A 24621-nucleotide genomic window follows, 5' to 3' on the forward strand; every position below is an offset into this window, starting at 1 on the left:
ACGGTTCCCGAGAGGTCCGCGGCTGGGCCAATCAGAGAGCGAGTCCTGTCAAAGGGCCCGAAAAAAGTAGTGGAGCAAACCAATAGAAAGGGCCGGGAGGCGGGACTAAGGGGGCGGGTCCGCCGCGCTTTAAAGGCGCCCCGTCCCTCACACACCTGTGGGTCGCCAGCTGGGCGGGGAGCGGTGGCGGGCAGGGAGGTGACCCCGGGGCTGGGCGCGTCCGGCGGTCTCGGTTCGGCCCGTGCAGGGCAGGCTCTGCCCTTTCCAGCCCGATCCCACCCCAGAACGAGCGCTCTGCAATCCTGCACCCACCGTCACACTGCTCCGGGCGGCCAGCACGGCACAGCTCCCGTGTACGGCCTCAGGATGCGAGGGAGGGTAGTTAATAATTGAGGAAGATCTGATAATAAGTTCCTGCAGGGGAGAATGATTAACAGCCTGTGAGTTTGGCTTGTAAGGAGAGTTCAAAGCTGACTGAAGAAACTCGGCGTAGCTTGGACAGCACCTGCTAAGGGGAAATGCAATCAATAATTAGCAGGATTTCGAGGTGCAAATACCAGACGGACAAAAGAGACGCTCAGTATCATAAACAAGGAAGCAACTGTGACAAATGAGCCAAGATTTATTTAGGAAATTAAAGGAAATAACCAGCTAAGCACCAGCACGTTATTCTCAGCAGTAAGAGCTTACTGCCAGGGAAGTTTCAAGGAGAATGGTTTTTATCTGAGTCATTGCAAGGACTCCAGGACACATTCTAGCACGGGTTTCTAACTATGGCTCACCTGTGGCTGCAGGGTTTGCCTCTGTAGGAATGAAAGGCTTTTGCTATGCTGAAGTTTGCTGTAAGAGCCTATACTTCTTTAGATGATCCCTACCTTGGGCAAGTTTGCAGGTTCTGCTCTAGCAAACACTATACACAGAGGGTTCCAGGCCTTCCTCACACACAGATAGTGCTTGATCCTCTTCTTAGATCAAATTTTCCAGCTTGCTTTCCTCAGCAAGCCTCATGAAGGGGTTGTGCCTGTCTCAGCCCTAGTCTTCTGATTTTCCACTGGGTTGAAACAGGTTTTCATGCTGGTGTCACACCTTTGGAATGACATCTGGAGAAGCCAGTCCTTAGCTTGTCTCATTTCACACTGTCGTTCAGGTTAATGATATGTTGCAATATTTTGACACGTTCCATTTATGGATCCAAGCTCAAAGGCTTGGCTGACTCCGAGATCTCTGAGTTACAGAAGGGACACTTCTGTTTAGAGAGAGGTGGAGTGTTTCTGCCTAAGAAGTGCCTTGGTAACAGACAAGTAAAATCCATGTCTTCTCACTTGTAGCCTCAGGCACTAACTAGTTGAATGTGTTACCTCCCACATAACTGTGTCAGAAGGAGAGATTTTGCTTTCCAATCCACCTGCTTTTCCCATCTGATTCAGCTTGAGGCTAGAGCCCAGTATTTGGGACACCAGATCCAAAAGCTGTTTCATGGTCAGGAGACTGCTGCATGCCACTGCAAGGATTGTGACACCTTTAGCTCCTTCCTTCCTCACTGCTTGTGTGAATCAGGAGTTCCTTTGAATTAACCAGCCCTGCCTGTCAGCCCCCACATGGTGTGGGCAAACATAACCCCCTCTTCCCACCTCCAAGGACTGCTCCATGTCCTTACCTGCACACATCCTTCCACTTCAGCTGAGCACTGCTGCTCTGTGCCTCATCTCCAGGCAGCACCTAAAGATGGCAGGGCTCGCTCCCTCTGTCCTTGCTGTGTCTCTTGGTGTTGCTGGGCTGAAGCAGGACAAGAGGTGATGTTCAGCAGCCTTGATACAACCTTGGGGGCCCCATGGAAAGTTGGCACTTGTTGCTGTACCTGCTGTAGCCTGCTGTGCTGTGGCAATCTCACCTGGCTTGCAGGTGCCAGACGTGGAAGATGCAGATATGGTGTCCAGCATTACACCTTCATGTAATCACCAAATTCCACTATTCTGAGACATTTTATCTCTCTCAAATACTCTTTCAGCTTTTATTAGATCAGTCTACTGAACAGGATATTACTTCTATCTGAAACTGCTTTGCTGTTCAGGTGTTGAGCAGCTGCAGGGACATATGTGCCTGTCTTGTTTCAGAGCTGTTCTACCAGCCTACTGATTTCTAGTGCTGGGCGTAAATTTGCACCACAGGATACACCTGGACTGCACTCCTGTGTCTCTGCCCTTTTTTTTTTCAAGGGGAATTCACTCACTAGGGCTCTTCCTGTGCTGCAGGAAGCCACAAGTGTGCAAAATCCTAGTGGTATGGTTGGATATACAGGATTTTGGTGCTCAGGTGAGGTGACCCCAGCGGGCAGCCTGGGCCCCCTCTGCATCTCAGCCCTCTCACATACCCAGTCCATATCTCTAGTGTAGCAGAAGGAGTTCCATGCATGGCAGCAGCCTGATTTTAGGGGTGGTTTCAGCTGCCCAAGCTCAGCTCTTGTCAAAGAGGCAGAGCACCCCAGCTCAAGCATAGGACCACTTGTAGGTGGCACCCAAAGTTAGCAGTGAAAACACGGGCATGGTGTGTGGTCTTCCAGGAAGGACAAACGGAAAATATGTCTGTCCGTCCAGCTGTCTGGTGCCTGGAGAGACAGTGGCACCCTGTGGTGACACAGGCTCATCACAGTGTGTCATCTGGGCCTTGTCAGACAGGTCCTGGGCTGCCTTCCCTTAAGCCATAGAATCATTTGGGTTGGAAGACTGAACATTAGGAAAGAATTCTTCATTAGGAAAGAAATTGGAATGGTGCTCAAGCATTGAACACTTCCCAATGAGGTAGTGGATTCACTGTCCCTGGAAGTGTTCCCAAACCATGGAGATGTGGTGCTTAGAGACATGTTTTAGTGGTGGGCTTGGCAGGGCTGGATTAATGGCTGGACTCCAAGACCCTGAGGATCTTTTCATGGTTCTGTGATTCTGTGACCTCTAAGATCATCAAGCCCACGGTGGTCTCTAGAAACCTACAAGTGGGAGCATCTTGGGGGTGTCCCTGTGTCTGTTTCACTCTGAGCACCAGCCAGCTCCCCTGCCACGTGTCACAGAGAAGAGGCTGAGCCACTCTCCTATTTATATCATGATGCTCCTGCTTTGCTATATTAGTACCAGCCTGAATCATCCAGCTGGGCTCCTGGAAGATCCATTTCAGATTGTCAGCTGCCTCTTCAGTCACTTTTACTTCTGGTGTCTCCTGTTTCAGGGTCATTGTCTCACACCCCAGTCCAGCCAAGAGCACAAATAGCCTGATACTAAACAGTGGTCAGAAACCCTTCAGAGAATGCAGACCTCCAAAATCCAAACCACCTGCCGTTATGCAAGGCCCTGTGGCCTGGAAGGTAGCATTCCATTTCTTTGCCAAACATCAGCCCCATTGCTTCTCTCTAAATTCCTCTTCCAATCTCTGTGAGACAGGTGCTCTTCTTCAGTTCCTCTCACAAATGGCATTTGCTCGCTGCACTGAACAGTTGGAAAGACAGATGTGTGATGTGTGTGTTCTTCAGAATGGCTCTGATCAGCCCCCTGTTACTTCCAGCACATACAGGCTTGCATTAAAAAAACAAAACAAACAAACCCCCCCCCAAAACCTAAACAACAATAACAACAAAAACCAACCAACCAACCAAAAAAAACCAAAAAAACAAACAAACAAACAAAAAACAACCAACAAAAAAACCCCTAAAACAACCAACCAACCAACCCCCCCCCCCCCCCCAACCACAAAATGCCAGAACCTCCTTCCCACCTCTTGTAGTTTCAGCGCGAATCAGAACAAAGACGATTGAACTGGGTCAGTGGCAAACCCGGTCAAGCAAGGCTTGATTTTAGCTCCCACGGAGGCAATCGTGAGCACGGGAATTCACAGTGGGATCTCTCCCGTGCCTCGGGCTCCCAGGAGGAGGAGACCCCTCAAGCCCAGAGGGAAATGTTTGCCAAAGTTTGTTAGTGCCGCTCACCAGCCTCCCGAGCCCCCAGACCCGGGGGTGGCCCTAGGTCCCGCCCGCTCATGCATATTCACAAGGAGGCGGGGCCCGGTAATCCATTATTCATGAGGTTTCGCGCGCTTTCGTGACCACGTGGTTTGGTTTTCGCGCGGAATCCGGGGCGCAGGAAGCGGCGGTGATGGCGGTGAGTGGCCGTGCCGGGCGAGCCGATCATTTGGGGTCCTACCTCCTTGAGTGCGGGCCCCTCATTCTCCCCGCTGCCGGGCACTTGGCGCTGCGGGGTCCAGAGAGGATTTCGGGGTGGGGGGGGGACCCTGGGGGCGCGCCCGGCGGTGCTCCCGGAACGCCGGGGGAATTTTCCCGCGTTCCCGGCGCCGGGAGCAGAGAGCCGGGCCGGGGCGCGATCGGACCCTTCCCTCCGCTCCGGCTGCGCTGCGAGGGTGGATTTACCCCCGTATCTCCCGCCCTACCGCCCCCAGCCCCCAATATGTTTCCATTGTCATTTGCGAGGAGGGCTAAATATTATAAGTCACGGGTGATCCATATAGCCCCCTTCTGACGGGCAGAGGCTCCTGGAGGCACTAGCCCCCTCTCCCCTGCCCTTACCCTCCCTCCTGTCCCTGCAGGATTCCTCCGAATCGCAGGCAGCGGTGACCAGCCCCGTGCGGAGCTCCCGCCGCGGCGATGCCTTCACGTCCAGCCCCGGTCGGGACCTGCCCCCCTTCGAGGATGAGTCCGAAGGGCTCCTGGGCACCGAGGGGCTCCCCGAAGAGGAGGAAGAAGGGGAAGAGCTCATTGGGGAAGGGATGGAAAGGTAAGAAAATCGTTCCGGGGATTGTGTGCGGTTATGGGGTGCTGGGGATGTCGGTGCAGCCAGAGACATGGAGGGAGCTCTCAGGCCTTGTGGGATCCCTCTGCTGTGCTGGCAGCTGGGGTGACAGGGCTGAAGAGCTGCTGGACAATGGAGAAAGGTCAGAGCATGATGTCATTTGGGTCCTGGGAGAACTGAGCAAAGTGCCTGGCTGGGTAAACCAGGATCTACATGGGTGTGTGATGTGCATTCAGCCCAGCTCTGTTTCTCCAGGCATGAATTTTGATGTTGTTTTACTCAGCAAGGTCTGTCAGCAAACTGAACTTTAAAACACAAAGGCTTGAATGCTGGCATTCCTAATCATGGTTTTGGAGCCCTTTGCATTCCTAACCATGGTGCTGCAGGGCATCTTCCACTGGGAAGTGCCTTCCTGCTCAACACCGTTCTGTGTGCTGCAGAACTGTCCTGACACCTCCCCAGCAGTAGCTGGAGAAGGGCTGCAGAGTTGCTTTCCTGACCTGATTCCCTGCTCTCTGTGTGTGTGTAGGGACTACCGGCCCATCCCAGAGCTGGATGTGTACGAAGCAGAGGGCCTGGCCCTGGATGATGAAGATGTGGAGGAGCTGACTGCCAGCCAAAGGGAAGCTGCCGAGCGAGTGATGAGGCAGCGGGACCGCGAGCTGGAGCAGGGCATGGGCCGCATGAGGAGGGGGCTGCTCTACGGTAGGTGCAGTGTGCTGTACCACCCTGGGGATTGATAATAAACTCACCCTCGGGGGGAGCTGGGCTCTCTGCTCTCAGTTTCGCAGGGAGATCACTAGAGCTCCAGTGTGCCTGGGCTCTTTATGAAATCACTGGCTGTGGGCTTGGCTGGATTCCCCACTGCAGGATCCCTTTCCTTTGGGTTTCCTTGGAGCTCATTTGGTGTCCTTCTGGTCACTGCTGAAACAAATTTAGGATCCTGGGCCTCTATCAAAGGATTGGGGCTCTACCAAGCAGTGCTGTAGAGTTTGTTGGTGTTGGTGCTCCTGTACAGACTTTTGCGGGCTGAATGGAAGGGCCTTTGCTGCACTTTCGAGCTCATTCCTTGGTAAGGGCATTAATAGACTTGAATGTGTGCTGTTGCATACAAATCTTCAAATTCACATCCTTAAAGTCTTGACTATGCTGTGGAAGATGTAGGAGCAAGTCTAGAACTGGATTTAGGCTGGACCTGGGATGTCTCTTGGTTTCTATCCCAAGCTGTGACCTCTTTACTTGCACAGCCTCTGCAATCCCACTGTGACTAATCCATAGAGGGGGAATGGGAATCCCAGATCCTGAGCAGTTTTTCCTCCCACCCCTAGACAGTGATGATGAGGATGAAGACCGTCCTGCCCGGAAGAGGCGGCTGGCGGAGCGGGCTGCCGAAGGCTTGGAGGAGGAGGATGAGGACATGATTGAGAGCATTGAGAACCTGGAGGACATGAAAGGGCACTCAGTGAGGGAGTGGGTTTCCATGGCAGCGCCCCGGCTTGAGATCTATCACCGCTTCAAGAACTTCCTGAAGACCCATGTGGATGACCATGGGCACAATGTCTTCAAGGAGAGGATCAGTGATATGTGCAAAGGTAAGGCTGAGTCACTGGAGGCTCTCTCATTCTTTATGTGGGTCACAATACTTTGTGGTGATCCAGTACAGAGGTGGGTATTTTGCTGCCTGCCCTCTTTGTTCCAGACATTGAATCAGCACTTCAAGAAAGACTGATGCTGATGGAGATAAATGAATAATGGAAACATGTCTAGTGTCTTCTTTGATTCTGGCTGACTAATTAGAAGGCCCCTGGCGTCTGCTCCTCATTAATATTCATTTCGTAGAAATGCTAGCAGAAGAATATGTGGGGCAGCAGACAGTGGTCTGCAAGTTTGTGATCTGAAAGAGACAACAATTGCTTGCTGTCTGCACCAGTTACTTTCTCACACTGGAAACTGCATTATCCAGCAAGGGGACACAAATAGACCTTGTGACTTTGGAAACTGTGTCAGTGTTGTAGCCTTGTATTCTGACTAGCCACTGCCAGAAGAAACAGTCATTAAGGCTGTCATTGATGAGTTTTAAAAGCAGAAATTGTCACATCTAGGAACAGCTCATGTAGCTGTACTTGTTGTATTTCTTCTTTATATTGAGCAGAAGCTTGAGCAGTGGAACAGGATCAATTTTGTAAAGCTAGGAAATAAAAGGCATTTGTCTCATCCATTTCCACAAACATAAGACACAGGAGGTTTTTGCCAACCATTCAGCACACATAATGTCTCTCCTATTAACTTCTGTTTCCTGGAGGTCTCTGAGAGGATTGTATATTGGGCTGAGGCTTTTGAATTTCAGGAACAGTGAGCCTGGGAAGTATCTGTGCAAAACTGGAGAGGAACAATCGCAAGCTTGGTACTGATAAAGAATTCGTTAGAGAAATAAATTTAAAAGAGTTTTCCACCCATTTTCAAATTGTTAATCTCTAACAAGTTTTCCACAATTTTCAAATTGTTAATCTCTAAACTTTGGGGAAGGTTCAGAGATCTATTAACTGCAGCCTGCAAGATACAGGCTTGTATGTCCTGGTTATCCTTTGCAAACTCCTTGAGAAATGAACAGGCTGAAATTACAATTCACCCCATCTTTTTCTTAAGAGAACAGAGAGAGTCTGGTGGTGAACTATGAGGATCTGGCAGCCCAGGAGCATGTCCTTGCCTACTTTCTGCCTGAGGCCCCAGCAGAGATGCTGAAGATCTTTGATGAAGCAGCCAAGGAAGTGGTGCTGGCCATGTACCCCAAGTACGATCGCATTGCTCAGGAGATCCACGTCCGTATCTCCCACCTCCCTCTGGTGGAAGAGCTGCGGTCACTCAGGTAAGAGCAGAGCTACCAGCAGTGGCTCTGGGGCTTGCTTTAGGCTTTGGGATGCTCAGGACTCACCTGAGAGCTAAACCTCTGTGTAAGTCTAACAGGATAGCTGAGCTTAGCACAGGGAGAAATCATACTAAGGATGAACTTTCAGCATCCCTGAGGTAAACTTGTGCCTTGCAGTAGGAGTATTTCTGGAGGGTGTTTTGCCTTCTGATGCCTGCAGGCATCTGGCATATCTCTGTCTTTCCTCAGGCAGCTGCACTTGAATCAGTTGATCCGGACCAGTGGGGTGGTGACAAGTTGCACAGGGGTCCTGCCTCAGCTCAGCATGGTCAAATACAACTGCAGCAAGTGCAACTTCATCCTAGGACCCTTTTTCCAGTCACAGAACCAGGAGGTGAAACCTGGTTCCTGTCCAGAGTGTCAGTCTCTTGGCCCATTTGAAATCAACATGGAAGAGGTAAGAGACTGTGTGCTTGCCTGGATGAGAGTGGCTGCTCATCCTGCTCCACTGGCTGTTCCTCACAGCCCTGCTTTGACTCCCACCCTTTGAACAGCTTGCTGTGGCTAGAATGGTCTTCTGCTATATCCAGGGGGCTGTGAAGATAGGTCTGAGCTCTTGACCTGTTCTTGACTCAGTTTATCAACCAAAAGTAATTTATTGCCACATATTATTATTGTATATTATTGCCACATATTATTATTGTAGGTGTTTGGATTGAATCTTTTGCTACAATCATCTTTGTGGTACACAGTTACTTATTCCTATTTTAGAAATGCAGACACAAGCTGTCCAGATCTCCTTCCCAGTTAGGTCAGTCTGTCCTGATCTGTCAGCTAAGGAAACCAGAGAGCAAAATCATTGATGTGGAACTTCTGACTTTCATTCTTTGCTTTGATACCTTTAACCATCACAAGTGGAGCATTCTTCTCCTAGGAAATGGTCTAGTATTTGGGTGGACAAACACAGTGGAGGCTTTCCTGTCCCCAGTATTGCCTATCACACCCTGGAATTGCTCCTCACAACCTCCATCCTCCCATGTCCATAATTTTCTAACTGAAGTCTTGGAATGGCCCTTCTCTCTGAGGTGCCTGTGAAGAGCCATGCTGGTGCCTGCTGGCCCAGCTGGGTAACTTGGCTTTGTTGCTGCAGACAGTGTATCAGAACTACCAGCGCATCAAGATCCAGGAGAGCCCAGGGAAGGTGGCTGCGGGCAGGCTGCCCCGCTCCAAGGATGCCATTCTCCTGGCTGACCTGGTGGACAGCTGCAAGCCAGGAGATGAGATTGTGAGTACATTGCTCAAGTCTTGGGAGAGCACAGGGTATTTTTAAATTCTGACAGTGATATCACAGGAGTATCTGTGGGGATGGGGGTGCTGTCCTCGGATGCATTTGAGCCTTACCTTAGAATGGAGAAGGGGCTGTTTTGTACTGTGCAGGCACTGACAGAATATTTCCTGCTTCCCAGGAGCTGACAGGGATCTACCACAACAACTATGATGGCTCCTTGAACACTGCCAATGGGTTCCCAGTGTTTGCAACTGTGATCCTGGCCAACCACATTGCCAAGAAGGACAACAAGCTGGCTGTTGGGGAGCTGACTGATGAAGATGTGAAAGTGATTGTGGGTCTGTCCAAGGATGAGCAAATTGGGGAGAAGGTGAGTCAGCCTCAGACATCCCTTCTTTTCCTGTTGATAGCTTGCCATCACCTGGCAGCTGGATCAGAAAATGGGTCAGCTGGCCAAACAGTGGTTAAAGGAACCCAGAAATCCCAGTTCTCTCTAAATGGTCTTCTGTAGCTCTCAGACAGCTGCTGGTGAGAGTCAGTTATAGGAGGGAAATAAATAAGGAACCTCCCTTGTACCTTTGGAGGTAAAATTTTCTGCTTCTTCCTTTCCTTCTACATCGCCACAGGGCTAGAAAACAGGTGAGAGACACTCAGACAGTGCTTACCTCTGATCAGTTTTTTCTCTCTGTGTCTTAAAAGCCAAGTGGCAGAAGTGTTCTGTGAGGCCAGTGACTGCATCTCCAGTCCCCTAAAGGAGATATTATTGCTCAGCTTAAGTTGTGGTAGAGATTTTAGCTTTGGGGGGTATTAGATATGCTAAGACCTGAATCCAGTACTTTAAAGAACAAGCTCCTGGATTGGTGCCTGTTCAACCTCACTTGGGTCAGATTTAATTTCTGTAATGAGGGACTTTGCTCCATTGCCTTAGCTGTGCTGTTGTTACAGTGACTGCTGTTGCAGTGGATGCAGCAGCTTCAGTTGAGCCAGGAGTTTTCTAACATGAGTAGTCTCCAGCATCAGATTATTTTCAAAATACCCTTGAGGAAGTAAGCTAGTTGTTTGTAATATTTGGCTATGAAAACAATTCATGTGTGGCACAGCCCATTCAAGTACTGTCATGTGCAGGGAGTCAGCCTCTGATCAAGGTCCCCAGCTTTACAGGAGCTGATAACAGGCACTGTGGTGTGCCTTGTGTAGAACAGCATTGTGGAGGCAGTGGCAGCAGCTTCCAGCACCAGACTAAATAATCTGCCATGCCACAACAGCACCATTTTTGTGAAACTCCTTTAGGCAACAATGGGTGGGTCATCACCTTTGAAAAAGGCCTCACACTCTGGATAATAAAGCACTCTTTGGAGACAGCAATATCTTAAGAGTAGCTTTAGATATGGCACTTTGCTGATGTTCATGCAAGATTCTGTTCAGAATGGGAATTGGTATTCCCTGGACAACTCCTCTGGTTTCCCTTTCAGATTTTTGCCAGCATTGCCCCATCTATTTATGGACATGAAGATATCAAGAGGGGCTTGGCTTTAGCTCTCTTTGGTGGAGAGCCCAAAAACCCAGGTGAGTATCACGTGTGTCCTTTGGTCCTGCCTCACTCAGGGAGGGTAAAGGGACTGGGGTTTGTCTGTGGCATTACAACAAGAGTGGTTAGAGTTGTCTGAGTGGCTTGGTAACAGACAGTGTGTAGCAGATCTGTGATTGAACTGGATCTTTTATCACACTGAAAACTCTGGTGTGACAGTAGAAATGCTATGACTAAAAACAGCTCCTGCTGCAAACCCAGGCAAGTTTTTATCCCTCCTCTAGGAGGTCATGTTTAATGCTCCTTCAGAGGTTTGACCTTATGGCACCCTGATTTGTTATCATCTCCTTAGAAGGATATGTCAACAAGGTTAGAAAATCTGTTTTACAAAGATAACTGACTTTCTTTCCCCCTCAACTTTCCTGTAAACTGGTTGCCAGGCCTGCTGGTTGCCCTCTCTTCAGCTTTGTGGTGCTCAGGGCAGGGTTGCTGCCAAGCCATGCACTCTCTGCCACAAGGTTTTCCTATTGCTTTTGTAGGTGGCAAACACAAAGTTCGTGGTGACATCAACGTGCTTCTGTGTGGAGACCCTGGTACTGCAAAATCACAGTTTCTTAAATATATAGAGAAGGTGTCAAGCAGAGCAATATTCACCACTGGTCAGGGTGCTTCTGCTGTGGGCCTCACAGCCTACGTGCAGAGGCACCCAGTCAGCAAGGAGTGGACTTTGGAGGCAGGAGCCCTTGTGCTGGCTGACAGAGGTGTCTGCCTGATTGATGAATTTGACAAGGTGAGCCCAGCTTCATCTCTCTGTGAAGGATTAGCTGTGAAGTGACCAGCTGTGTCTCTGTCCTCTGAGGACACACTGTAACTCATGGTGACATCTCCCAGATGACCCAAGTACCTGCAGTTTGCTTAGGCCCTTGCTGGTCCATAGTGCAGTTTGCTGCCTTTTCAGAGCATCTGGAGCCAATTGCCCTTGGTGTGTTTGGCAGTGGGGTACAGACATAGTTTCACTCTAAATCATTCTTGCTTTCCTGTAGATGAACGATCAAGATAGGACCAGCATCCACGAAGCCATGGAACAGCAAAGCATTTCCATCTCCAAAGCAGGCATTGTCACATCCTTGCAAGCTCGCTGCACCGTTGTTGCTGCTGCCAATCCCATAGGTAAGTGCTGAGAGACTACAGGACCATCTCAGCATAAATCCACGGCCATAAGAGCTGTGGCACAGCTTCCCTTCCTCTGCCTGGTTCCTTCAAGTCTGGAACAGAGATCAAGCAAGCAGGAAGGTCTTCAGTAACATACTGGGGGTCTGTCCTTCCTGCAGAACTCCAGCCCTGGGGCCTGTTTGACCTGGATTAATTATTATTATTATTGTTATTGACCTGTGACCCAGGTGGGCGATACGACCCATCGCTGACGTTCTCGGAGAATGTGGACCTGACAGAGCCCATCATCTCTCGGTTTGATATTCTCTGTGTGGTGAGGGACACAGTGGACCCAGTGCAGGTAGGGGCTGTGCCAGGAATCAGTGTGTGCAGGGCCTCAGTGCCCAGCTGCAGCTGCCCATTGAGGTTTTTCTGTCCAGTGAGTGTGCTCACTGTCTGTTGGTGCTCTGCTCTCTTGCAGGATGAAATGCTTGCCCGGTTCGTTGTTGGCAGCCATGTCAAGCACCACCCAAGCAGCAAGGAGGCAGTGAATGGGGACACCAATGAGGTCATCCTTCCCAACACCTATGGGGTTGAACCCATTCCTCAAGAGATCCTGAGGAAATATATCGTCTATGCCAAAGAGAAGGTCCACCCCAAACTCAACCAGATGGACCAGGACAAGGTGGCCAGGATGTACAGTGACCTCAGGAAGGAGTCTATGGTGAGAATACTGACACAGGGAGGGAGGAACTGTATGTATCTAGACTGCAAATTAGCCTGAGACTGTTCCAGCATATGTTGACACATTCTTGCCATTCCTATCACGGAAGTCTGTGCCACTGTTCTGTGAGAGACAGGCAGATTCTGCAGTGTCTGCTGAACAGATGATTCTTCATCTAAGTGCAGAGTCTCGCCTGTTGATGATGTGTGGACTGATGGGCGGGACACATGTACAGTGCCTGCCATGGCAAAGTCCTTTTGTTGTCACCCAGTCTGGCAGGCCTGCAGGAGATGTTTGCATTCACTCAGATCCACATGCTCCTGGTACTTTACAGGGAGCCATTATCTGTAGAAATGCCCTTCTCTTTTGTCAGTGGGATGTCTCAGGCTCATTTCATGCTCACCAAGTGAAAGAAGAACTTGTTGAGGTGTGAGGGAGATTTTTTGGAGCTTGGGAAAACTATACCTGTTTTGATTGACATTTTGTTTCTTTAACTCCTAAAATTTACTGGAGGAAACTAGATTGCTAATCTTGGAAAGGCCCTAAACAGTGTCACAGAGCGACCCCACAACATCCCCTTGCACTGTGCTGAATTCAGATGAGCAGGGAAGCTGTGCCAGGCTGTGTGGCTGTGCCAGCAGGTGGCAGAGCCTCCTTATCCTGAGTCACCCTCAGAGGTGCAGAGAGCTCCTGCAGTGTGAAAGGAGCTGGGTCCTGGCCCACAAGGCACCCCTCTTGCCCCTTCAGTGATGTGTTTCCTCCTCCCCCAGGCCACGGGCAGCATCCCCATCACGGTGCGGCACATCGAGTCCATGATCCGCATGGCCGAGGCGCACGCCCGCATGCACCTGCGCGATTACGTGGTGGAGGACGACGTCAACATGGCCATCAGGGTGATGCTGGAGAGCTTCATCGACACGCAGAAGTTCAGTGTCATGCGGAGCATGCGCAAGGTTGGTGCTGTCTTACTGCAGGGGTTCCATACTGGTGTCTCCTTATCACACAATAGTTTCACACCTTCGTGGTGTTTCTCACGGGCAGCTGCTCAGAGCACTGACTCTTTCTTCTCACAGCAGCCAACTGACTCCAGTTCCCTTCTCAACACCACCCCGCTCTTTTATAGCACTCTTCTTCTCATTGGTTACAGCTGTGGCCTGTTAAAGTCAGGCCTGTTCCTAATCTTTGATAACTGGCCTAGCTGCAACTCCTTAGGGGTAAGATTACTTCCTACACTATCTTTATTTTCTTATATTCTATCCCCCTACACAAAGTGGGCACCACCTGAGCTGGGGGCTGGAGCTGCACCCAGGACCCACAGGTTCAGCTGCAGCTCCTTGCACTGCCCTGGCTGTGGGAAGAGACTTCGTGCTCTGCAGGGGTTTGTCCTGTGGAGACAGGCACTGAGCCTGTGTAAGTACTGTGGGTCTGAAGTGTCAAGGAAGTTCCCTGTCTGATCATCCAGGAGCCCCTCTGGCAGTCACACTAACACCACCTGGGACCAAGGCCACTTCACAGCTACACACACCACACTCACAGTCAGACAAGGTTTCCTTACCAGCTTGACCCCAGATTTTCCTGTAGCAAAGTCTCAAGCATCTGGATACTTAAAATAATTCAATCATTGTGCAATAACAGCTCAAACTGGGTGCCTTTGAGGAGGGACCCCAAACAAGGCCCTGTTCCCTGACTGCCCCTCATTAGTGTGTGGTGAGGCAATGGCGTTGTTGGGTCTGAGAAGGAAGTGTACCTTGAGCTTCTGACTCAAAAGCACTGCCATGTCTACTCTCTTTTGTCACCTTCCCTGCTATTTTGGCACAGGACACCTGCTGCTGCTGCTGCCAGGTGATCAAGCCAAGCAGGCAGTTTGTTTCTTCATGTTTTTATTGGGCTCTCAGGGTACAGTTAACCACAGGGTAGCACTCACTGTGGGTTAGTGTGCAGCCTGCCCTGTTCTCTGAATAGCAGGGGCTGGCTCTGAACAGCTCTTGGCTGGCTGCATGCTGGCATTTATCCACTGTTGAGTGTCTGCCCTCTGTCTGGACGACTCGTGGCCTCTCTCTTTGGCCTCAAACAGCCAGCCAAGTATGAGCGTCTGCTGGGGAGGCACAGGGCAGTCCGGGTTAAGGGAAACTGCTCTGTGCCTTGCCCAGGGCCAGCCCTCCCATGGCTGTGTCCCTGTGGGCAGCACAACCCCACTGTAGTGCTCTGCTAGCCTCCAAGAGGCACCAGCCCCCCTACAGAGAATCCAGATGGGAATAAAAGCAGTCAGCAGGGGAGTTGTGGCTGTCAGAGGGCTGCTACTGCATGTGCAGGTGGCAGCTTGGCACAGCCATAGTCACTTGAGATACACTAAGGGCACAGGTGACAGCAGTGTCACTGGGTTCCCTGCGTGCTCTGTGGCAGGAGGGGGGTGGCTGGTGCTGGGCACTGCAGTGTGTCACTGCTCTGATCCTCATGGCTCATCTCACTCTCCCTCCCAGACTTTCTCCCGCTACCTCTCATTCAAGCGGGACAACAACGAGCTGCTGCTGTTCATCTTGAAGCAGCTGATTGCAGAGCAGGTGATGTACCAGAGGAACCGCTACGGAGCCCAGCAGGACACCATCGAGGTCCCTGAGAAGGACCTGGTGGACAAGGTATGGGCTTAGAGCCAGCTGCCTCTGGGACTGCTTCATGCTCTCTCTGCAGCCTCAGAACCAGAGGCATTCTGAGGCTTCTGACTTCCCTTCCTGCATTATGATACTATAAAAAAGACTGGTGTTAATCAATATAACCCAGCATCAGGATTGTCTCCTCTGCATATGCTCCTCTTGCTTGGAAGTTCTGTATTCTTCCCTCTCTGTTCTCATACACCCCCATAAAGCTTTGGGGTTGGAATGGTAAATCCTTATGCAGGTGAATGAGAACTCAAGTTCCCTGGTATCTGCATTTGAAGAAGCAAAAAGCAGAAAAATCTGTGTATGAACTTTTCCAATCCCTCCTGAGGCTAGCTTGCCTTCTTAATGCATCTTCATGCTCGTCCAAAGGTTGCACTTCTGACTTGGCCTTTCTTGCAAAACTATTGACCTTGCTTGGCACTAGAGCAGTGTGGTTTAGTGTTTTTCTGCTCTTTGTATCAGATGTGCAGAGTAACTACTTCCAAAGCCACAGCTTGGTGTTGCCAGGGTGACTACTCCCAGCCAGATGTCTCCCTTGCAAAACTCTCCTCTCCTGCTGGATGAGGTTTTGGGGACTTTTGGATAGGAGTTACATTTTGTCTCTGCTGGAAGTAAAAGGACGAGCTGAGAGCAGGCAGATGCTGAGCCAGCATCCTCTCTTGGCTCAGCTCAGCACTGCCAGTGCTCCTTCCTCCTGACCTGCAGTCTGCCCTGCTACTGCAGCTCTGGTTCCTGCTGAGCAGAGCAGAGATTGCTGACTGTCAAATTTTATGCCGCCTCTGCTGTGGAAAACCACATGGTTCTTACTTTGATTAAATAAACATTTACCTCTCCCCTCTTCCTCCTCCCAGGCTCGGCAGATCAACATCCACAACCTCTCAGCCTTCTATGACAGTGAAGTGTTCAAGATGAATCGGTTCAGCCGGGATGTGAAACGAAAGCTGATTGTCCAGCAGTTCTGAGCTGGAGCAGAGCCTGCCACATGCTCCTGTGAGATGAGACCTCCATCTTCCAGCCCTCCAGGATGCTGCAGAGATCCTGAGCCAGAGGGACTAGGCTGCACATCCTCTGCTTGCTTCGTGCCTTATGGATTAAGGGAGTGCTGAGCTGCTGAAGACCTTGTGAATAGAACAGAATTAAGTAGTTAAATGCCCTGTCAAGTCTGTTTAGCAACTTTGTTCACTATTTTGCCTTGTAGCTAAGCACAGCAGGGAGAGAATTGCTGGCCCTCTACATGACATGTTTTCTGTTTGTTTGTCACTAGTTGTTATGGGCTCCTCTGCAGGAGGGACCAAGTGGGAGCATTTGGAAAGCATTATCCATCCTCCTTGGATTGCAAGCACCCTCAGGGATTCTCTGTTCCCATCTCTGGTGACTGTACAGCCTGATGGGTGATAATTGAAACTGCTTTCAACTCTCCATGAACCAGCAGCCAGCCTCTGCTCCAGGCCTTTGTGCCTGACACTTGACATTTCCCCAGGTCCCCACATGGGTTGACCTTGTGCTTGGTTTCTGCAGGGGAGGAGGGGGGAGACAGAGGAAGATAAGAAATAAAACAAAACATAGCTCTTTCTGATCTTAATGATGATCTGTTTGGACACTGAAAACTCCTTCAGTACCTGCTGGGGAATCTCCAGAATCCAGAGTGGAGAGGCTTCCCTTGCCTTAGTGGATGTTATCTCTGTGTAGCTGTCAGCAGGTGTGAATTTACAGCTGAATCCATGTGCTACCTTTGACACCTAAACTGAACACCCTCTCTCACACCCATTTGTTGAGGGTGAAGTTCCCATGGTGCTGGTTTTGGGCACGGCAGTGGAGGAGGCCTAAGCTGGATGTGTTCAGGGAGGGCAGGGTGGGCTCAGTGTTCACATGCAATTTTCTTAGTCTGTGTGTTTTAAATAAATTTTTTTTTCAATACTTCTGCATTTCCTCTTTTGGTAACTCCTGCCACCAAGAGCGGAAGTAAGAGCTTAAGTGAGCAGCCTGGATGCTGTGTGAACTGCTCAGCAGTTTGTGGGGTTCGGTTTGGGTACAATCACATCTCGTTTGCTCTTCAGGTTAGTAGGAAGGGCCAGTGCTGGCTCTCAGCTGTAGCTGAGACATCTGTGGACTGATAGCAGGACACTTGCCCTGGACCATGCTGTGAATGCTGCCATGCCCACCAAGGACCTGCCTGCAGTGGTTCCTTCCCTGTCTGTTTATGTTTGTATCCCATTGTACTGTCCCATCACAGTATTTCCCACCTCCCTTCCTTCACACACTTGGGTCAGACAGCCTTGATTTGCCTTGGCTGCCACTTGGATTCCAATCTGGGAGAAGCAGTAACCCCTCTGCAGGACACAGCTGAGCTCTGCAGTGAATGTGCTTTTTCCTGGCTGGGGCTGTGGGACCTTGTGGCGTCTCCAGCCTGAGCTGAGGAGGATTCGTGAGCTGGCTGCTACAGTTGTGTGTGCTGGCCAAGCAGAGGTGTCCCTGGCTGGCAGCACTGCCACCGTGGGGTTTGTCACAGTGATGTGTGTGCGTGTGTGTCCTCCCAGCCTGGAGCCAGCAGTGCCTGAGCCCTGCTGGGGGCTGAGCACATGACTCTCAGCCTGAAACTGCCTCTGTGGGTTGCCTCCTCTGTCTGCCAGCTCCCTCCTGTGTATTTGTTTAACTGTTTTGGCTGTTTTTTCCCCTTCCTACTGGGTCACTGTCTACCAGGGCTTTCTGCAGGCAGTCCATAGAGACACTTGCTGGTATTCCTTCCCTGCCTGAGCAAGCCTTTGCCCCTGAACATGGGCCTGGATCAGGTCTGGGTTGGGGATGCTCAAGCTGTTCTGTGCTTGCACCTGCCTGGTGAGGTTAGGGACACAGAGACACAGCTGTTAGCACCTTACTTGAGCTGGATGTGAGGCATCATCACACTCCCAGCATCCAAAACTCCAAAACTCCACATCCAAAACTCATCCCAAGAGACGTGCCTGCAGCCAAGGAAATCTTGGAACTGGAGCCTGCCTGAATTTTCTGGTTCTGCACACACTGCAGTGCTGTGCAACATTCACCCTTTCTTCCTCCTCTAGAATCACATTTCCAGTAATTCCAAGTGTGGTTTCCTGCTGGGTGAGGACTGTGAGAGGACTCTGTGCCAAAATCCTCTCTGCAGTTTTTGGAAGCACTGATTAATTGGATGCCTTTTGGAGAAAGGGGGAGAGGCAGTGGGACACAAACACAGAACGTAAAAGCCTTTGGGATAGGGGTGAAAAATGGCATTTTCCATTCCAGGAGAGCAGGCAGAGCTTTGGGAAGAGGCAGGGGCAATGCCCCTGGCCAGGAGGGTTTATTGCTTTTGCTGTGCACTCATTCCTTGACTTTTTCTGGCAGCTCATTCCTGGTTGGAATTCCTGAACATTCCTGGTTGGAACATCCCTGGGGGAACACCCCATGGGCAGTGTGCAAAAAGGAGTTTTTTAAGTCTTAAGGCTCATATCAAAAGACATGTGATCCAGATCTTAGATCTCTCTGCTGAGGTCCAGGAAGAGTGAATGTATGGACTCTGACACCCTAAATAGTGAAAGATTCACTTCCCTCTGAGGGTCTTACAGCCCATTCTGTCAGCCACACTGCAGTATCTCTCTCCTGCTGCTTTTATAAACAGTAATGAGGGAATGATGCTGCTGTCTAATAATCAAATAATCATTACTCTGTACTTGGAGGGAAAAACAGCCTTTGTGACAATGAGTAATGCCATTGCAATATACAGTGTCTGAGCTAGAGATAAGCATGGCTGAGAAATAAGCTGCAGCATCAGATTCAAATTCAGCCTGCATGTTCTTCAGGACCTTTAGACCTGGAGATGAAAAGTCCTCCACCTCTGGGGACAGTGGCTGTTGATCTTGCTTCCCTCCTGCTTTCTGGATTTTGCTGCCTCCTTTCACCAAGTCCACTGAATTCACTGAGAAAACACTCAGAAAGCTGAGTAGGACTTCCTTTTGATTTGCCCATCTGGCCATCTCTTTTGCTGTCTGTGTATTTTGGGGTAAATGATGGGCAAAATGGGAGTTCAGACATGCTTAAGTAACCCTGTAAGCAGTCTTTTCCATTTGAGTTCCCATAGCATATATTGTGAGTCTGTGTGAATTAATACTAACAAGATTTTTATAGTCATTTGGTGTGAGTGTATGTCCTTCCAGGGTATTTTTCAGCACTTGCTTAAAATATGGGGAGCAGATAGCACTGTCCCTTATTGCTTTTCACAATTCTTTTATCTCATGAGGTGGGATAGCCACCCATGTTCTAGGACCACCAGCTTGCTGGCTGAATAGCACAGGCATAGCTAAAGGATTTAGACTTTCTTCTTTGCAAATCTGGCGTTTGACTTCATGCCAGTCTGTTAGTTGAAAATTATCAAAATATTTTTGTGAGTTTTCTAATTTTTGGATTAATGCTGGCGGATGTTCAGGGTTCAGGGTCTTATTTTGGGTCAAGAAATCTGTCCCAAAGACTGGGGGGACTCTGGAGCTGTTTGGGAACAGTTCTTTATCGGAATTCTTTTGTGTCGGGATCAAAGGGTTGGCATTTGCAGGGGCAAAATAATTTTCTGTCTGTCCTGTATTTATTAAAGCAGCTGTCATATTCCACACCCCCCCCCCCCCCCCCAGCCGTTGCACGCTTTGTGTGCACGGATATGGCTGTGCGGACGAATCGTGATACAAAGTAGTCCCACTTGCTGCTAGGAGAGTGGAAGGGGAAAACGCGGTTGGGTGTTCGAGGAGATGCGGCCGTGATCCGGTGCTGCTCGGGTCAGCTGCGGGATGCAGCAGCGGAGGCAGGGAAGCAGACGGCGGGGGTACAGGACGTGGCAGCGGACGGACATCAGGCATCGGTTGTGCAGGGTTGCGCGCTGCGCGGGGGGGAAATCTCTCAGTCATGTGACTGTGCTTCGGTTTCTCTCAAGGTCCGGCAGAGGGAGAGACGCGGAAGGATACATGCAAGACGCTGCAGATTCTGGCTGCTGTGGTGCCGTCTGTAGACCCGGTGGCGGCGGAAGCGGCGTGACAGGGAACAGGGATTCCGGCTGCAGCTGGACAGCGGCAGGCAGCGGCTTGGAACCGGGACCGGGCTGTACGAAAGCTGCGGAGAAAGCAGTGGGGGTGGGGTGGTGGGGCCGTGGAGAGAGAACTGCTGCGTGCGCCTGATCCCGGAAGTGGCGCTGTAGTTGGATGAGACTACAGCGGAGTGGCGCGGAGTGATATTGCTGGTGCGGCGGGTCACAGCAATTGCGCATGCGCGGGCGGGCACACGGGCGGGGGGCGGGGTGGCGCGGGGGGGGTCGGCAAGACTGCGGGTACTGGAAATGTGGGGTCCGACGAAGAGCTGGGGATCGTGTCCTGTTCGAGAGTCGTGGCCAGAGAAGAGCTCGGCAGGGCAGCTGCTGCAGGCATAGCTCTTGCAGTAAGGACTTCAACCAGCGCCCTACAAACTGGGACCAGTTCCACAGCAGCCATATCCCGGCAGGCCATTAAAGAGCTCAAGCCCCACTGTGTCCTGAAAGTCTTTTACGACAGTGGCGCTTTAGGGCACCTTTTACAACAGTCGCACTTTACGGCACCTTTTACGACAGTCGCGCTTTACGGCAGTTTTGCGACAGTCGCGCTTTACGGCACCTTTTACGACAGTCGCGCTTTACGGCACCTTTTACGACAGTCGCGCTTTACGGCACCTTTTACGACAGTGTTGCTTTACGGCACCTTTTACGACAGTCGCGCTTTACGGCACCTTTTACGACAGTCGCGCTTTACGGCAGTTTTGCGACAGTCGCGCGTTACGGCACCTTTTACGACAGTCGCGCTTTACGGCAGTTTTGCGACAGTCGCGCTTTACGGCACCTTTTACGACAGTCGCGCTTTACGGCACCTTTTACGACAGTCGCGCTTTACGGCACCTTTTACGACAGTGTTGCTTTACGGCACCTTTTACGACAGTCGCGCTTTACGGCACCTTTTGCGACAGTCGCGCTTTACGGCACCTTTTACGACAGTCGCGCTTTACGGCAGTTTTGCGACAGTGTCGCTTTACGGCACCTTTTACGACAGTCGCGCTTTACGGCAGTTTTGCGACAGTGTTGCTTTACGGCACCTTTTACGACAGTCGCGCTTTACGGCACCTTTTACGACAGTGTTGCTTTACGGCACCTTTTACGACAGTCGCGCTTTACGGCACCTTTTACGACAGTGTTGCTTTACGGCACCTTTTACGACAGTCGCGCTTTACGGCACCTTTTACGACAGTCGCGCTTTACGGCAGTTTTGCGACAGTCGCGCTTTACGGCACCTTTTACGACAGTGTTGCTTTACGGCAGTTTTGCGACAGTCGCGCTTTACGGCACCTTTTACGACAGTCGCGCTTTACGGCACCTTTTACGACAGTGTTGCTTTACGGCACCTTTTACGACAGTCGCGCTTTACGGCAGTTTTGCGACAGTCGCGCTTTACGGCACCTTTTACGACAGTGTTGCTTTACGGCACCTTTTACGACAGTCGCGCTTTACGGCACCTTTTACGACAGTCGCGCTTTACGGCAGTTTTGCGACAGTCGCGCTTTACGGCAGTTTTGCGACAGTCGCGCTTTACGGCAGTTTTTGCGACAGTCGCGCTTTACGGCAGTTTTGCGACAGTCGCGCTTTACGGCACCTTTTACGACAGTCGCGCTTTACGGCAGTTTTGCGACAGTCGCGCTTTACGGCACCTTTTACGACAGTCGCGCTTTACGGCACCTTTTACGACAGTGTTGCTTTACGGCACCTTTTACGACAGTCGCGCTTTACGGCACCTTTTACGACAGTGTTGATTTACGGCAGTTTTGCGACAGTTTTGCTTTGCGACACTTTACGCCATTTTACAGCACTTTATAGCACTTCACTTTACAGGACTTTATGGTTTTTAATATTTTTTGGGTTTTATGTATTTTTAAATAATTTTTTAAAAATTTTTAAGTTATGTTTTTTTATTTAATTTTTTTTTTAATTTTTCTATTTTGAAATATTTTTACTTTTTTTTATTTTTTGCTTCCCAAGACTAGCGCAAGCCCTTTACGGCACTTTATGGCACTTTATGGTTTTTACTTTATTTTGATTTTTATGTATTTCTAATTAATTTTTTTTAATTTTTAACTTTTTTTTTTTAATATTTTTTCTTTTTTGCTGCCCAACACCAGCTCAAGCACTTTGCAGCACTTTACTTTATAGCACTTTAAGGTTTTTACTTTATTTTGGTTTTTGTGTGTTTTTAATAAATTTTTAATTTTTAAATTTTTTTTTTAATTTTTTTTTTAATTTTTTTTTAATTTTTTTTTTTTTATTTGTTGCTGCCCAAGACTAGCTCAAGCACTTTGCAGCACTTTACTTTACGACACTTTAAGGTTTTTACTGTATTTTGGTTTTTATGTATTTTTAATTAATTTTTTAAAATTTTTTAATTTTTTTTTTTTTTTTTTTTTTTTATTTCTTTTTTGCTGCCCAAGACTAGCTCAAGCACTTTACGGCAGTTCACTTTATGTCACTTTATGGTTTTTATTGTATTTTGGTTTTTATGTATTTTTAATTTTTTTTTTTTTTTAATTTTTAAGTAATGTTTTTCTTTAATTTTTATTTTAATTTTTTTTTAAATTTAATTCAATTTTATTTTATTTGTTGCTGCCCAAGACCAGCTCAAGCACTTTACAGCACTTTACGGCACTTTAAGGTTTTTACTTTATTTTGGTTTTTATGTATTTTTAATTAATTTTTTGGTTTTTGGGTTTTTTTTTAATTTTTTTTTTAATTTGTTTTTTTTATTTGTTGCTCCCCAAGACCATCGCAAGCACTTTACGGCACTTTACTTTATGGCACTTTATGGTTTTTACTTTATTTTGGTTTTTATGTATTTTTAATTAATTTTTTTTAATTTGTAAGTTATGGTTTTTTGTTTTTTTTTTTTTTTTTAATTTTAATTATTTTTTATTTTTTGCTGCCCAGGACCAGCTCAAGCATTTTGCAACACTTTACTTTACGGCACTTTAAGGTTTTTACTTTATTTTGGTTTTTATGTATTTTTAATTAATTTTTTTAAAATTTTTTAATTTTTTTTTTTAATTTTTTAATTTAATTTTATTTTTTTATTTGTTGCTGCCCAAGACTAGCTCAAGCACTTTACAGCACTTCACTTTATGGCACTTTATGGTTTTTACTGTATTTTGGTTTTTATGTATTTTTAATTTTTTTTTAATTTTTAAGTTATGTTTTTCTTTAATTTTTATTTTAATTTTTTTTTTAAATTTTAATTATTTTTTATTTGTTGCTGCCCAAGACTAGCTCAAGCACTTTACAGCACTTTATGGCACTTTAAGGTTTTTACTTTATTTTGTTTTTTATGTATTTTTAATTATTTTTTTTAATTTTTAAATTATTTTTTAATTTAATTTTAATTTTAATTTTAATTTTTTTTTCTTTTAATTTTTTTTTTATTTGTTGCTTCTCAAGACCAGCTCAAGCACTTTATGGCACTTCACTTTATGGCACTTTATGGTTTTTACTTTATTTTGTTTTTTATGTATTTTTAATTAATTTTTTTAATTTTTAAATTATTTTTTTATTTAATTTTTTTTTATTTTTCTATTTAAAAAAAAAAATTATTTTATTTGGTGCTCCCCAAGACCAGCTCAAGCACTTTACGGCACTTTATGGCACTTCATGGTTTTTACTGTATTTTGTTTTTTATGTCTTCTAAATTAATTTTATTTTTTAATTTTTATTTTATTTTATTTTATTTTATTTGGTGCTGCCAAATAAGTGATTGTGGTGCTGTTTGAGGGTCCCCAGGATGAGCGAAGAGCTGAGAATCTTGGCTCCTCCTTTCAGAAGGCCAATTTATTATTTTATGATATCTATTCTATTAAAAGAAAATGAGACGTTAGAACTACAATAAAGAAAGAGCAAGGAGACATCAGAAAGCTGGATAAATAAATAAATAATTTTTTATTTATTTAAAAATAAATAAAATTGTTATTTATTATTATTTATTTATTATTATTTTAAAAATATTATTATTATTATTATTATTATTATTATTATTATTATTATTATTATTATTATTATTATTATTATTATTAAATTATTATTTATTATTTATATATAATAAAAACCCATGACTGCTCACAGCCTTGATACAGGTGGACCATGATTGGTCATCAAGTAGAAACAATCCACAGGAGACCAGTCCAAGATGCCACTGTTGGTAAACCATCTCAAGAGTACACTCCACAGCCAGCAGATTGTTATTGTTTACATTTCTTTTCTGAGGCTTCTCAGGAGAAAAATCCTTGCAAAAGGATTTTCATTAAACACATCAGTGCCAGGTGATGGCACAGGCAGCATCGGCTGTCCAAGGTCACCGTGTCATCCCTGCCAGCCCAGGTATCACAGCAAGGAGGAGAGAGCTCACCCTGTGCTCACCCTGTGCTCACCCAGCCCTGCCAAGGGACCGGCTGCCAAAACAGAGCCGTGCCATGGATGCCAGTGTCTGCATGGCAGAGAGAGGACATGAAAAGCCACTGAGGAAGCTGCCACCTCCTCCCTGGGCTCTGCCCTGCAGGCCGGGCCATG

The 24621-nt window shown here is 47.9% G+C and overlaps 1 protein-coding gene across 1 annotated transcript; it reads left to right on the top strand.

Moving 5' to 3' along the window:
* The first annotated feature begins 4045 nt into the window (after positions 1 to 4045).
* MCM2 (minichromosome maintenance complex component 2) lies at positions 4046 to 16833 on the top strand. Its single transcript, XM_071439656.1, has 16 exons — positions 4046 to 4145; positions 4588 to 4775; positions 5320 to 5495; positions 6119 to 6382; positions 7437 to 7656; positions 7906 to 8113; positions 8807 to 8941; positions 9123 to 9314; positions 10417 to 10510; positions 11012 to 11262; positions 11516 to 11642; positions 11873 to 11985; positions 12106 to 12348; positions 13119 to 13301; positions 14829 to 14984; positions 15857 to 16833. The coding sequence occupies exons 1-16, from the start codon at positions 4140 to 4142 to the stop codon at positions 15965 to 15967; spliced, it is 2667 nt and encodes an 888-aa protein (XP_071295757.1). The 5' UTR covers positions 4046 to 4139; the 3' UTR covers positions 15968 to 16833.
* The last annotated feature ends 7788 nt before the right edge of the window (positions 16834 to 24621 follow it).

This window comes from Agelaius tricolor, unplaced genomic scaffold (assembly GCF_023055355.1).
Source record: "Agelaius tricolor isolate 1412-34295 unplaced genomic scaffold, bAgeTri1.0.p SCAF_14, whole genome shotgun sequence".
Lineage (NCBI taxonomy): Eukaryota > Metazoa > Chordata > Aves > Passeriformes > Icteridae > Agelaius > Agelaius tricolor.